Consider the following 12,299-nt stretch of genomic DNA (forward strand, 5'->3'; position numbering starts at 1 on the left):
TGGAGAAAGACACATAAGGCACAGGCAGGCAGGTTGTCCCTGTGGGCTTCAAGAGAGCTGTTCCTTCAGGCTTCTGCCAGGCAGTGGCTGTTGGAGAGACAAGCAAGTGCCCTGTGGGTGGATGGTGGCTTCGTGCCTCTGGGGACGGGCAGGAGCAAGGAGGAGGAGAGGCAGCATGGAGAGAGAAGAAGGGAGGGACAAGGAGAGGAGAAGTGAGGCTGAGATGGCCCAGGGTCTCTGGGTTTTCTGGGGCTCAGTCTAGCAGGGCCCACAGTTGTCCCAGAGCTTCCTGCTGTAGCGGGGCAGGGCGCAAGGGCTGCAGGCGGGAGAAGCGTAGGGTCTGCCAAAGGTGCAGAGGCCCCCTGAGCCCTGCGTGGCCCCGGCACCGTAGAGGCCCCCCAGCCCCAGGGAGCCCCCAAAGGCGGGTGCTCCGGAGGAGCCCACCACGGCTTGCTGGGGGAAGGAGCTGAGGATGGGGCCGGGGAAGGTGACGACGACGGGGGGCGGCTGGATGAAGGCCGACGAGTCGGGGCACTGCCGGGCGCACAGCTCGTTGCAGCTCTCAGCGATGGGCTGGGGGACGGCGATGCCGGTTTTTGGTGGGCACAGGTCGTAGCAAGACATCTTTGTGTGGGTTTGGATGGTGCTCTGCAAGAGAACAGAGATAGCAAGAGTGCAGTAGAGGGGAGCGCCTGAGGTGGAGGGACTGGCTCAGGGGTCGAGGAGGAGAAGCGCTCCCGGACTTACCTTGTTCCCCAAGGAGAAGGCAGCCAGAGCAGAGGATGGGAGAGCCTGGCAGAGGCAGAGCTTTTATACCATCCCCGCCATTGCTCAGCACCCCGTGGGCCAATGTGCAGAGGCGACACTCCCTCCTGCCGATGACAATGGTGACAACGGCGCTGTCCAGCTACTGGCCCTCCCTGAGTCAGCATCCCCTCGCCACAGTAGCACACGATGCCTCAGAGCCTTTCCTGCTCTTTCTGCTGTGGCAGCAGCATCTCCCTGCTGGGGGCTGCGCACGGCAGGAGAGGGCCGTGCTTCTGTAGCTCCTGCCTGCCCTGTGCTCTGCCCTGGGAAGACATCTCTGCTCTGTACCCGCAGCCGGGCTCTGCTGGGAGGAGAGTCGTCCCCGAGCCCAGCGGGGCTATTCCCACCAGGGGCAGCTGCAGCTGAGCCTTCAGACAGGACTCCCAGCTCCCCAGCACGCCGAGGGAAGCCCCTGCTCAGCCCTGGCCACGAGCAATGGGGCTCCCAGGACATCTGTGATGGGCTGGTGGGGCTCGGGCAGGGCTGGCACGAGCTTGTGCCGTGTGGGATCAGGAGGGGATCTGTGATCCTTGCACCATGCAGCTCAGGAGGGAAGAGCATGAGGGGTCTTTCTGCCCCAGACTGGCTGAGGTCGATGACCAACGCATGCAGGCAGAGGGAGGCTGGCTCTGTTGGACTGGCGAGTGATGCATCGTGCTGAGCAGGCAGTGCCGCAGAGGAGTGCCTTTGCTGTGCCATTTCGTAACCTCGCGCCTCTGTAGATTACAGCCACACGGCGTATGTCATGCGGTCACCGGTATGCGGGAGGCATTTGCGAGGTGCCTTCTTGGTCAATGCCAGGACCCTGACCCTCCCAGTGGCTATGCAAAGATGGCATGCATCCACCCCGAGACCAAGCCCTTGGGCAAGAGCTCTGGCACGCAGGGCGCTTGCAGTCAGCCTTTGTCACGCTGCGTGCCCTCTTACACACCGAGATAATGAAAAGACACCGGGGCTAATTTGGCCCGTGAGATGGCAGCTGGCAAGCGCCCGAGCAGGGTAATTGCAGGGGCTGATAGAGCAGGTTGGGGCTACTGAGGAAGCGGCGTCAGCACAACAGCCCTGTGCCACACAAGGAGGAACCAAGGGCTCGTCCGTCACAGGCCACTTGCTCCCAACTCAGCAGCTCCTCCCCTCACTCGCCACATGGCATAAAAGCTCTGCCCTCAGTGAGCACTGGCATCCATCGCTCCTGCCTCGCTCTGCTCAGGAAAAGGGAAGGTGGGTGCCTGTGTGTCTCTGCCTCCTGTGGCAGGGACCAGCTTTGGGCCTCCCTGGCCAGGAGAGCTGTGAGGGCAGCAGGCGTGTGGCAGCTGCCTTGGACGGCCAGGGCGGGCTGAGCCACAGCGAGAGGAGGAGGGATCCCCGTGGCCGTGACTCGCAGAGCCAGGCTCTCGGGGAGTCTTTGTGTGCCCTCGGTCTGTAGAGATGAGGGCACTGAGGGGGGCTGTTTGGGCTAAGGGCAAGCGGTGGGCACTGAGGTCATGGTGGTTGCTATGGCCTTTCCAGCTTCAGGGCAGCCCTGGGAAGAGGGCACTGCACAGCTAGGGTATCTCATCTGCATTCACGACATGTGTTGTTGGTGCTGTGTGTTTCAGGCTCAGCTCTCTCACACAAAGATGTCTTGCTACGACCTGTGCCCACCAAAAACTGGCGTCGCCGTCCCCCAGCCCATCGCTGAGAGCTGCAACGAGCTGTGCGCCCGGCAGTGCCCCGACTCGTCGGCCTTCATCCAGCCGCCCCCCGTCGTCGTCACCTTCCCCGGCCCCATCCTCAGCTCCTTCCCCCAGCAAGCCGTGGTGGGCTCCTCCGGAGCACCCGCCTTTGGGGGCTCCCTGGGGCTGGGGGGCCTCTATGGCGCCGGGGCCACGCTGGGCTCAGGGGGCCTCTGCACCTTTGGCAGACCCTACGCTTCTCCCGCCTGCAGCCCTTGCGCCCTGCCCCGCTACAGCAGGAAGCTCTGGGACACCTGTGGGCCCTGCTAGACGCAGCCCAGCCCCAGGCGCTGGCCCCAGCCCAAACACCAACACCACCCCCATGCAGGGCTGAGATGGTGGGCACGAGGCACTGACCAGTGCTGAGCAGCCCCAGCCAACGCCTGGGTAGCTGACTCTGCCACACACCCTCGGCCCATTCCTGCCCCCGTTTCCTGCCTTCTGCTCCCCTCCCCTCCTTTCTCCTCCCAGCTGTTGGATGGGGCAGGACGTGGACTTGAAGGGCTCTGTGAGGCTGCAGGGCCAAGTCCTCAGGATCTGGAATGCTGCACCAAGGGGGCATCTGGAGTGGAAAGCCATGCTCTGGAGAAGATTTCTCTGCCTCCCACAATACGTGGTAACCAGCCTCTCTGATCTTGCCCACGGTCTGCCTGACAGCCTGTCTTGCCCCTCTGGGCACAATAAAGTTTTCCTGCATCCAAGTCATGTCTCACTCCCTCATTGTGCCAAGCTTGGGAAACCCCGGGGGTAGGTGCCCAGCAGCTGTGGGAGGGTAAATGCTGGGTTCTAGATGCCCAAGGGAGGTGAGGGTGGGAAGTGCTAGGAGAGGGAGGGAGGACGCAGGCAGCAGGCAGGGGAAAGAGAGCCTTGTGGTGGGACTTGCAGGAGCTGGGGAAAGGGCAGAGGGCAGGGAGCAGGGTAGGTGCATTCAGTGCTCCATCACTTCATCTTCTGAGCCCAGGAGCAGCATCAACTCTACAAGGTTCCAGTGCTCTGCAGAAGCACAGGAGAATCTTCAGGCATCTGCACAGAGGAGGCTGGATGAGAGTTACTGTTTAACCTCACACCTGGGAAATGACCGTCAATATTCCATGACATAGGACATCATGCTCAGCAACAGAAAGCTGGGGGAAGAAGAAGGAAGGAGGATCTTGGGAGTGATGGCATTTGTCTCTCACGTAACCGTTGCCAGTGTGGCCGCCCTGCTGTCCTGGAGATGGCTGAACACCTGCCGCTAATGCCAAGTAGAAAATGAATTCCTTATTTGCTTGACAGGCATGCAAGGCTTTTCCTTTACTTCTTAAACTCTCTTTATCCCGACACACCAGTTTTCTCACTTTTAGCCCTCCGATTCACTCACCCATCCCAGCAGCGGAGGAGTGAGCGAGCTGCTCTGGGCTCTTTAGGTGCCAGCTGGGGTTAAACCACAACAATGATGAAGGGACAGGGAGCAGCTCTCTCCCGGGGAGAGTCTCAGAGTTCTGCAACTGTTCCTCCTGTCTCCGAGGAGGACCGGGGGTTTCTTATCAATGTGCACAGATGCCTGAAGGGAAGGCATCAAGAAGATGCGTCCAGGCTCTTGTCAGAGGCGTCCAGTGCCAGGACAAGAGGCAATGGGCACCAGCTGAAACACAGGAGGCTCTGCCTGAAAAGCGCAAAACTCTTTTGGCACTGTGAGGGTGACCGAGCGCGGGCACAGGTTGTCTCAGGAGGTTGTGGCATTTCTGTTCTTGGAGACAAAGTTGTGTGGACACAGTGCTGGGCAGCCGGCTCTGGGTGACCCTGCTGAGGTGGCAGCATGACAAGATGCCCTGCAAAGGCTCCTGCCCCAGGAATCAGGCAGTTATTTCTGTCATTTTCTGTCTGTGGCAGAGTTGGCCTGTGTTGGGGGTGAGAAGGGGAAGGAGAAAAGGATGGGGAAAGCGAAGGTGAAGGATAAGAGAGTACAGCAGAAGGACAGGCGAGAAGATGGGGAAAGGGAAGTGGACTGTGAAGGAGAATAAAAAGAAGAAGAAGAAGAAAGAAAGGGAAAGAAGAAGAAGAAAGAGGAGAGGAAAGGGAACGGGATAGGGAAGAGGAAAGGGAAGCGTCCCCATTGCTTTCTCCCGCAGGGGCTCAGACAGAGCTGTGGAGGCACGAAGGGGGTGGAGTCACAACACGCATTGCCCCTGGGTGGCTCACAGCCCCTGGGGCAGTCACACTCATGCCCAGGGAAGCTTGAGGTCTGCAAATGCCCAAGGGCTTCAGGTGCTGCAGGCAGCAGATCTGTCTGTTCAGGCAGGGCCCTTTGAGCTCAGCTGTGGGACCTTATGTGGACAGAGCTGCCACGGCTGTGGGGTCTCCCCAAAGGCAGCTCAGCCTGGATCTGCTGGGACAGAGAGACTGCCCTGGCCCAGATGGGCGGGGTCACATGCAGGGCGAGGGAGCCCTGCAAACCACGTGGCTCGGTGAAACGAAAAACAAAGAGAGAGGGGTTAGATGCAGGATTCTTTTATTGTAAGTGCAGCAAACAACCAGTGGAGAAAGACACATAAGGCACAGGCAGGCAGGTTGTCCCTGTGGGCTTCAAGAGAGCTGTTCCTTCAGGCTTCTGCCAGGCAGTGGCTGTTGGAGAGACAAGCAAGTGCCCTGTGGGTGGATGGTGGCTTCGTGCCTCTGGGGACGGGCAGGAGCAAGGAGGAGGAGAGGCAGCATGGAGAGAGAAGAAGGGAGGGACAAGGAGAGGAGAAGTGAGGCTGAGATGGCCCAGGGTCTCTGGGTTTTCTGGGGCTCAGTCTAGCAGGGCCCACAGTTGTCCCAGAGCTTCCTGCTGTAGCGGGGCAGGGCGCAAGGGCTGCAGGCGGGAGAAGCGTAGGGTCTGCCAAAGGTGCAGAGGCCCCCTGAGCCCTGCGTGGCCCCGGCACCGTAGAGGCCCCCCAGCCCCAGGGAGCCCCCAAAGGCGGGTGCTCCGGAGGAGCCCACCACGGCTTGCTGGGGGAAGGAGCTGAGGATGGGGCCGGGGAAGGTGACGACGACGGGGGGCGGCTGGATGAAGGCCGACGAGTCGGGGCACTGCCGGGCGCACAGCTCGTTGCAGCTCTCAGCGATGGGCTGGGGCACGGCGACGCCGGTTTTTGGTGGGCACAGGTCGTAGCAAGACATCTTTGTGTGGGTTTGGATGGTGCTCTGCAAGAGAACAGAGATAGCAAGAGTGCAGTAGAGGGGAGCGCCTGAGGTGGAGGGACTGGCTCAGGGGTCGAGGAGGAGAAGCGCTCCCGGACTTACCTTGTTCCCCAAGGAGAAGGCGGCCAGAGCAGAGGATGGGAGAGCCTGGCAGAGGCAGAGCTTTTATACCATCCCCGCCATTGCTCAGCACCCCGTGGGCCAATGTGCAGAGGCGACACTCCCTCCTGCCGATGACAATGGTGACAACGGCGCTGTCCAGCTACTGGCCCTCCCTGAGTCAGCATCCCCTCGCCACAGTAGCACACGATGCCTCAGAGCCTTTCCTGCTCTTTCTGCTGTGGCAGCAGCATCTCCCTGCTGGGGGCTGCGCACGGCAGGAGAGGGCCGTGCTTGTGTAGCTCCTGCCTGCCCTGTGCTCTGCCCTGGGAAGACATCTCTGCTCTGTACCCGCAGCCGGGCTCTGCTGGGAGGAGAGTCGTCCCCGAGCCCAGCGGGGCTATTCCCACCAGGGGCAGCTGCAGCTGAGCCTTCAGACAGGACTCCCAGCTCCCCAGCACGCCGAGGGAAGCCCCTGCTCAGCCCTGGCCACGAGCAATGGGGCTCCCAGGACATCTGTGATGGGCTGGTGGGGCTCGGGCAGGGCTGGCACGAGCTTGTGCCGTGTGGGATCAGGAGGGGATCTGTGATCCTTGCACCATGCAGCTCAGGAGGGAAGAGCATGAGGGGTCTTTCTGCCCCAGACTGGCTGAGGTCGATGACCAACGCATGCAGGCAGAGGGAGGCTGGCTCTGTTGGACTGGCGAGTGATGCATCGTGCTGAGCAGGCAGTGCCGCAGAGGAGTGCCTTTGCTGTGCCATTTCGTAACCTCGCGCCTCTGTAGATTACAGCCACACGGCGTATGTCATGCGGTCACCGGTATGCGGGAGGCATTTGCGAGGTGCCTTCTTGGTCAATGCCAGGACCCTGACCCTCCCAGTGGCTATGCAAAGATGGCATGCATCCACCCCGAGACCAAGCCCTTGGGCAAGAGCTCTGGCACGCAGGGCGCTTGCAGTCAGCCTTTGTCACGCTGCGTGCCCTCTTACACACCGAGATAATGAAAAGACACCGGGGCTAATTTGGCCCGTGAGATGGCAGCTGGCAAGCGCCCGAGCAGGGTAATTGCAGGGGCTGATAGAGCAGGTTGGGGCTACTGAGGAAGCGGCGTCAGCACAACAGCCCTGTGCCACACAAGGAGGAACCAAGGGCTCGTCCGTCACAGGCCACTTGCTCCCAACTCAGCAGCTCCTCCCCTCACTCGCCACATGGCATAAAAGCTCTGCCCTCAGTGAGCACTGGCATCCATCGCTCCTGCCTCGCTCTGCTCAGGAAAAGGGAAGGTGGGTGCCTGTGTGTCTCTGCCTCCTGTGGCAGGGACCAGCTTTGGGCCTCCCTGGCCAGGAGAGCTGTGAGGGCAGCAGGCGTGTGGCAGCTGCCTTGGACGGCCAGGGCGGGCTGAGCCACAGCGAGAGGAGGAGGGATCCCCGTGGCCGTGACTCGCAGAGCCAGGCTCTCGGGGAGTCTTTGTGTGCCCTCGGTCTGTAGAGATGAGGGCACTGAGGGGGGCTGTTTGGGCTAAGGGCAAGCGGTGGGCACTGAGGTCATGGTGGTTGCTATGGCCTTTCCAGCTTCAGGGCAGCCCTGGGAAGAGGGCACTGCACAGCTAGGGTATCTCATCTGCATTCACGACATGTGTTGTTGGTGCTGTGTGTTTCAGGCTCAGCTCTCTCACACAAAGATGTCTTGCTACGACCTGTGCCCACCAAAAACTGGCGTCGCCGTCCCCCAGCCCATCGCTGAGAGCTGCAACGAGCTGTGCGCCCGGCAGTGCCCCGACTCGTCGGCCTTCATCCAGCCGCCCCCCGTCGTCGTCACCTTCCCCGGCCCCATCCTCAGCTCCTTCCCCCAGCAAGCCGTGGTGGGCTCCTCCGGAGCACCCGCCTTTGGGGGCTCCCTGGGGCTGGGAGGCCTCTATGGCGCTGGGGCCACGCTGGGCTCAGGGGGCCTCTGCACCTTTGGCAGACCCTACGCTTCTCCCGCCTGCAGCCCTTGCGCCCTGCCCCGCTACAGCAGGAAGCTCTGGGACACCTGTGGGCCCTGCTAGACGCAGCCCAGCCCCAGGCGCTGGCCCCAGCCCAAACACCAACACCACCCCCATGCAGGGCTGAGATGGTGGGCACGAGGCACTGACCAGTGCTGAGCAGCCCCAGCCAACGCCTGGGTAGCTGACTCTGCCACACACCCTCGGCCCATTCCTGCCCCCGTTTCCTGCCTTCTGCTCCCCTCCCCTCCTTTCTCCTCCCAGCTGTTGGATGGGGCAGGACGTGGACTTGAAGGGCTCTGTGAGGCTGCAGGGCCAAGTCCTCAGGATCTGGAATGCTGCACCAAGGGGGCATCAGGAGTGGAAAGCCATGCTCTGGAGAAGATTTCTCTGCCTCCCACAATACGTGGTAACCAGCCTCTCTGATCTTGCCCACGGTCTGCCTGACAGCCTGTCTTGCCCCTCTGGGCACAATAAAGTTTTCCTGCATCCAAGTCATGTCTCACTCCCTCATTGTGCCAAGCTTGGGAAACCCCGGGGGTAGGTGCCCAGCAGCTGTGGGAGGGTAAATGCTGGGTTCTAGATGCCCAAGGGAGGTGAGGGTGGGAAGTGCTAGGAGAGGGAGGGAGGACGCAGGCAGCAGGCAGGGGAAAGAGAGCCTTGTGGTGGGACTTGCAGGAGCTGGGGAAAGGGCAGAGGGCAGGGAGCAGGGTAGGTGCATTCAGTGCTCCATCACTTCATCTTCTGAGCCCAGGAGCAGCATCAACTCTACAAGGTTCCAGTGCTCTGCAGAAGCACAGGAGAATCTTCAGGCATATGCACAGAGGAGGCTGGATGAGAGCTACTGTTTAACCTCACACCTGGGAAATGACCGTCAATATTCCATGACATAGGACATCATGCTCAGCAACAGAAAGCTGGGGGAAGAAGAAGGAAGGAGGATCTTGGGAGTGATGGCATTTGTCTCTCACGTAACCGTTGCCAGTGTGGCCGCCCTGCTGTCCTGGAGATGGCTGAACACCTGCCGCTAATGCCAAGTAGAAAATGAATTCCTTATTTGCTTGACAGGCATGCAAGGCTTTTCCTTTACTTCTTAAGCTCTCTTTATCCCGACACACCAGTTTTCTCACTTTTAGCCCTCCGATTCACTCACCCATCCCAGCAGCGGAGGAGTGAGCGAGCTGCTCTGGGCTCTTTAGGTGCCAGCTGGGGTTAAACCACAACAATGATGAAGGGACAGGGAGCAGCTCTCTCCCGGGGAGAGTCTCAGAGTTCTGCAACTGTTCCTCCTGTCTCTGAGGAGGACCGGGGGTTTCTTATCAATGTGCACAGATGCCTGAAGGGAAGGCATCAAGAAGATGCGTCCAGGCTCTTGTCAGAGGCGTCCAGTGCCAGGACAAGAGGCAATGGGCACCAGCTGAAACACAGGAGGCTCTGCCTGAAAAGCGCAAAACTCTTTTGGCACTGTGAGGGTGACCGAGTGCGGGCACAGGTTGTCTCAGGAGGTTGTGGCATTTCTGTTCTTGGAGACAAAGTTGTGTGGACACAGTGCTGGGCAGCCGGCTCTGGGTGACCCTGCTGAGGTGGCAGCATGACAAGATGCCCTGCAAAGGCTCCTGCCCCAGGAATCAGGCAGTTATTTCTGTCATTTTCTGTCTGTGGCAGAGTTGGCCTGTGTTGGGGGTGAGAAGGGGAAGGAGAAAAGGATGGGGAAAGCGAAGGTGAAGGATAAGAGAGTACAGCAGAAGGACAGGCGAGAAGATGGGGAAAGGGAAGTGGACTGTGAAGGAGAATAAAAAGAAGAAGAAGAAGAAAGAAAGGGAAAGAAGAAGAAGAAAGAGGAGAGGAAAGGGAACGGGATAGGGAAGAGGAAAGGGAAGCGTCCCCATTGCTTTCTCCCGCAGGGGCTCAGACAGAGCTGTGGAGGCACGAAGGGGGTGGAGTCACAACACGCATTGCCCCTGGGTGGCTCACAGCCCCTGGGGCAGTCACACTCATGCCCAGGGAAGCTTGAGGTCTGCAAATGCCCAAGGGCTTCAGGTGCTGCAGGCAGCAGATCTGTCTGTTCAGGCAGGGCCCTTTGAGCTCAGCTGTGGGACCTTATGTGGACAGAGCTGCCACGGCTGTGGGGTCTCCCCAAAGGCAGCTCAGCCTGGATCTGCTGGGACAGAGAGACTGCCCTGGCCCAGATGGGCGGGGTCACATGCAGGGCGAGGGAGCCCTGCAAACCACGTGGCTCGGTGAAACGAAAAACAAAGAGAGAGGGGTTAGATGCAGGATTCTTTTATTGTAAGTGCAGCAAACAACCAGTGGAGAAAGACACATAAGGCACAGGCAGGCAGGTTGTCCCTGTGGGCTTCAAGAGAGCTGTTCCTTCAGGCTTCTGCCAGGCAGTGGCTGTTGGAGAGACAAGCAAGTGCCCTGTGGGTGGATGGTGGCTTCGTGCCTCTGGGGACGGGCAGGAGCAAGGAGGAGGAGAGGCAGCATGGAGAGAGAAGAAGGGAGGGACAAGGAGAGGAGAAGTGAGGCTGAGATGGCCCAGGGTCTCTGGGTTTTCTGGGGCTCAGTCTAGCAGGGCCCACAGTTGTCCCAGAGCTTCCTGCTGTAGCGGGGCAGGGCGCAAGGGCTGCAGGCGGGAGAAGCGTAGGGTCTGCCAAAGGTGCAGAGGCCCCCTGAGCCCTGCGTGGCCCCGGCACCGTAGAGGCCCCCCAGCCCCAGGGAGCCCCCAAAGGCGGGTGCTCCGGAGGAGCCCACCACGGCTTGCTGGGGGAAGGAGCTGAGGATGGGGCCGGGGAAGGTGATGACGACGGGGGGCGGCTGGATGAAGGCCGACGAGTCGGGGCACTGCCGGGCGCACAGCTCGTTGCAGCTCTCAGCGATGGGCTGGGGCACGGCGACGCCGGTTTTTGGTGGGCACAGGTCGTAGCAAGACATCTTTGTGTGGGTTTGGATGGTGCTCTGCAAGAGAACAGAGATAGCAAGAGTGCAGTAGAGGGGAGCGCCTGAGGTGGAGGGACTGGCTCAGGGGTCGAGGAGGAGAAGCGCTCCCGGACTTACCTTGTTCCCCAAGGAGAAGGCGGCCAGAGCAGAGGATGGGAGAGCCTGGCAGAGGCAGAGCTTTTATACCATCCCCGCCATTGCTCAGCACCCCGTGGGCCAATGTGCAGAGGCGACACTCCCTCCTGCCGATGACAATGGTGACAACGGCGCTGTCCAGCTACTGGCCCTCCCTGAGTCAGCATCCCCTCGCCACAGCAGCACACGATGCCTCAGAGCCTTTCCTGCTCTTTCTGCTGTGGCAGCAGCATCTCCCTGCTGGGGGCTGCGCATGGCAGGAGAGGGCCGTGCTTGTGTAGCTCCTGCCTGCCCTGTGCTCTGCCCTGGGAAGACATCTCTGCCCTGTACCCGCAGCCGGGCTCTGCTGGGAGGAGAGTAGCCCCCGAGCCCAGCGGGGCCATTCCCACTGCGGGCAGCTGCAGCTGAGGCTTTAGATGGGACTCCCAGCTTCCCAGCAACCCGAGGGCAGCCCATGCCCAGCACTGGACCCCAGCAATGGGACTCGCGGGACACCTGTGAGGGACCTGCGGAGCTGGGGCAGGGCTGGCATGAGCTTGTGCCATGTGGGATCAGGAGGGGATCTTTGATCCTTGCACCACACAGCTCAGGAGGAAAGAACACGAGGGTCTTTCTGCCCCAGACTGGCTGAGGTCGATGACCAACGCATGCAGGCAGAGGGAGGCTGGCTCTGTTGGGCTTGTGAGTGATGTATCGTGCTGAGAAGGCAGTGCCACAGAGGAGTGCCTTTGCTGTGCCATTTCGTAACCTCGCGCCTCTGTAGATTACAGCCACACAGCGTACGTCATGCGGTCGCTGGTATGCGGGATGCCTTTGCGAGCTGCTTTCTTGGCCAGTATCAGGACCCTGGGGCTCATTTGACTCATGAGGTAGCAGCTGGCAAGCATCCGAGCAGGGTAATTGCAGGGGCTGATAGAGCGGGTTGGGGCTGCTTAGAAAGCGGCGTCAGCACAACAGCCCCGTGCCACGCAGGGAGGATCCAGGGGCTCGTCTGCCACGGGCCACATGCCCCCAAGTCACCCAGCTCCTCGCCACTCGCACTGGCCCAGCATAAAAGCTCTGCCCTCAGTGAGCACTGGCATCCATCGCTCCTGCCTCACTCTGTTCAGGAAAAGGGAAGGTGGGTGCCTGTGTGTCTCTGCCTCCTGTGGCAGGGACCAGCTTTGGGCCTCCCTGGCCAGGAGAGCTGTGAGGGCAGCAGGCGTGTGGCAGCTGCCTTGGACGGCCAGGGCGGGCTGAGCCACAGCGAGAGGAGGAGGGATCCCTGTGGCTGTGACTCGCAGAGCCAGACTCTCGGGGAGTCTTTGTGTGCCCTCGGTCTGTAGAGATGAGGGCACTGAGGGGGGCTGTTTGGGCTAAGGGCAAGTGGTGGGCACTGAGGTCATGGTGGTTGCTATGGCCTTTCCAGCTTCAGGGCAGCCCTGGGAAGAGGGCACTGCACAGCTAGGATATCTCA

General features: G+C 60.7%; 3 protein-coding genes across 3 annotated transcripts; all 3 read right to left on the reverse strand.

Moving 5' to 3' along the window:
• Nucleotides 1-258: 258 nt before the first annotated feature.
• LOC141916814 (feather keratin 3-like) lies at nt 259-624 on the reverse strand. Its single transcript, XM_074809617.1, has one exon. The coding sequence runs from the start codon at nt 622-624 to the stop codon at nt 259-261; it is 366 nt and encodes a 121-aa protein (XP_074665718.1).
• A 4,673-nt stretch (nt 625-5,297) lies between these two features.
• Nucleotides 5,298-5,663, reverse strand: LOC141916819 (feather keratin 3-like). The gene has a single exon (XM_074809622.1). It carries the CDS (start codon nt 5,661-5,663, stop codon nt 5,298-5,300), a length of 366 nt encoding a protein of 121 aa, XP_074665723.1.
• A 4,673-nt stretch (nt 5,664-10,336) lies between these two features.
• LOC141916725 (feather keratin 3-like) lies at nt 10,337-10,702 on the reverse strand. Its single transcript, XM_074809482.1, has one exon. It carries the CDS (start codon nt 10,700-10,702, stop codon nt 10,337-10,339), a length of 366 nt encoding a protein of 121 aa, XP_074665583.1.
• Between the last annotated feature and the right edge of the window lie 1,597 nt (nt 10,703-12,299).

The sequence above is a fragment of the Strix aluco genome, chromosome 30 (assembly GCF_031877795.1).
Source record: "Strix aluco isolate bStrAlu1 chromosome 30, bStrAlu1.hap1, whole genome shotgun sequence".
In the NCBI taxonomy this organism is placed as follows: domain Eukaryota; kingdom Metazoa; phylum Chordata; class Aves; order Strigiformes; family Strigidae; genus Strix; species Strix aluco.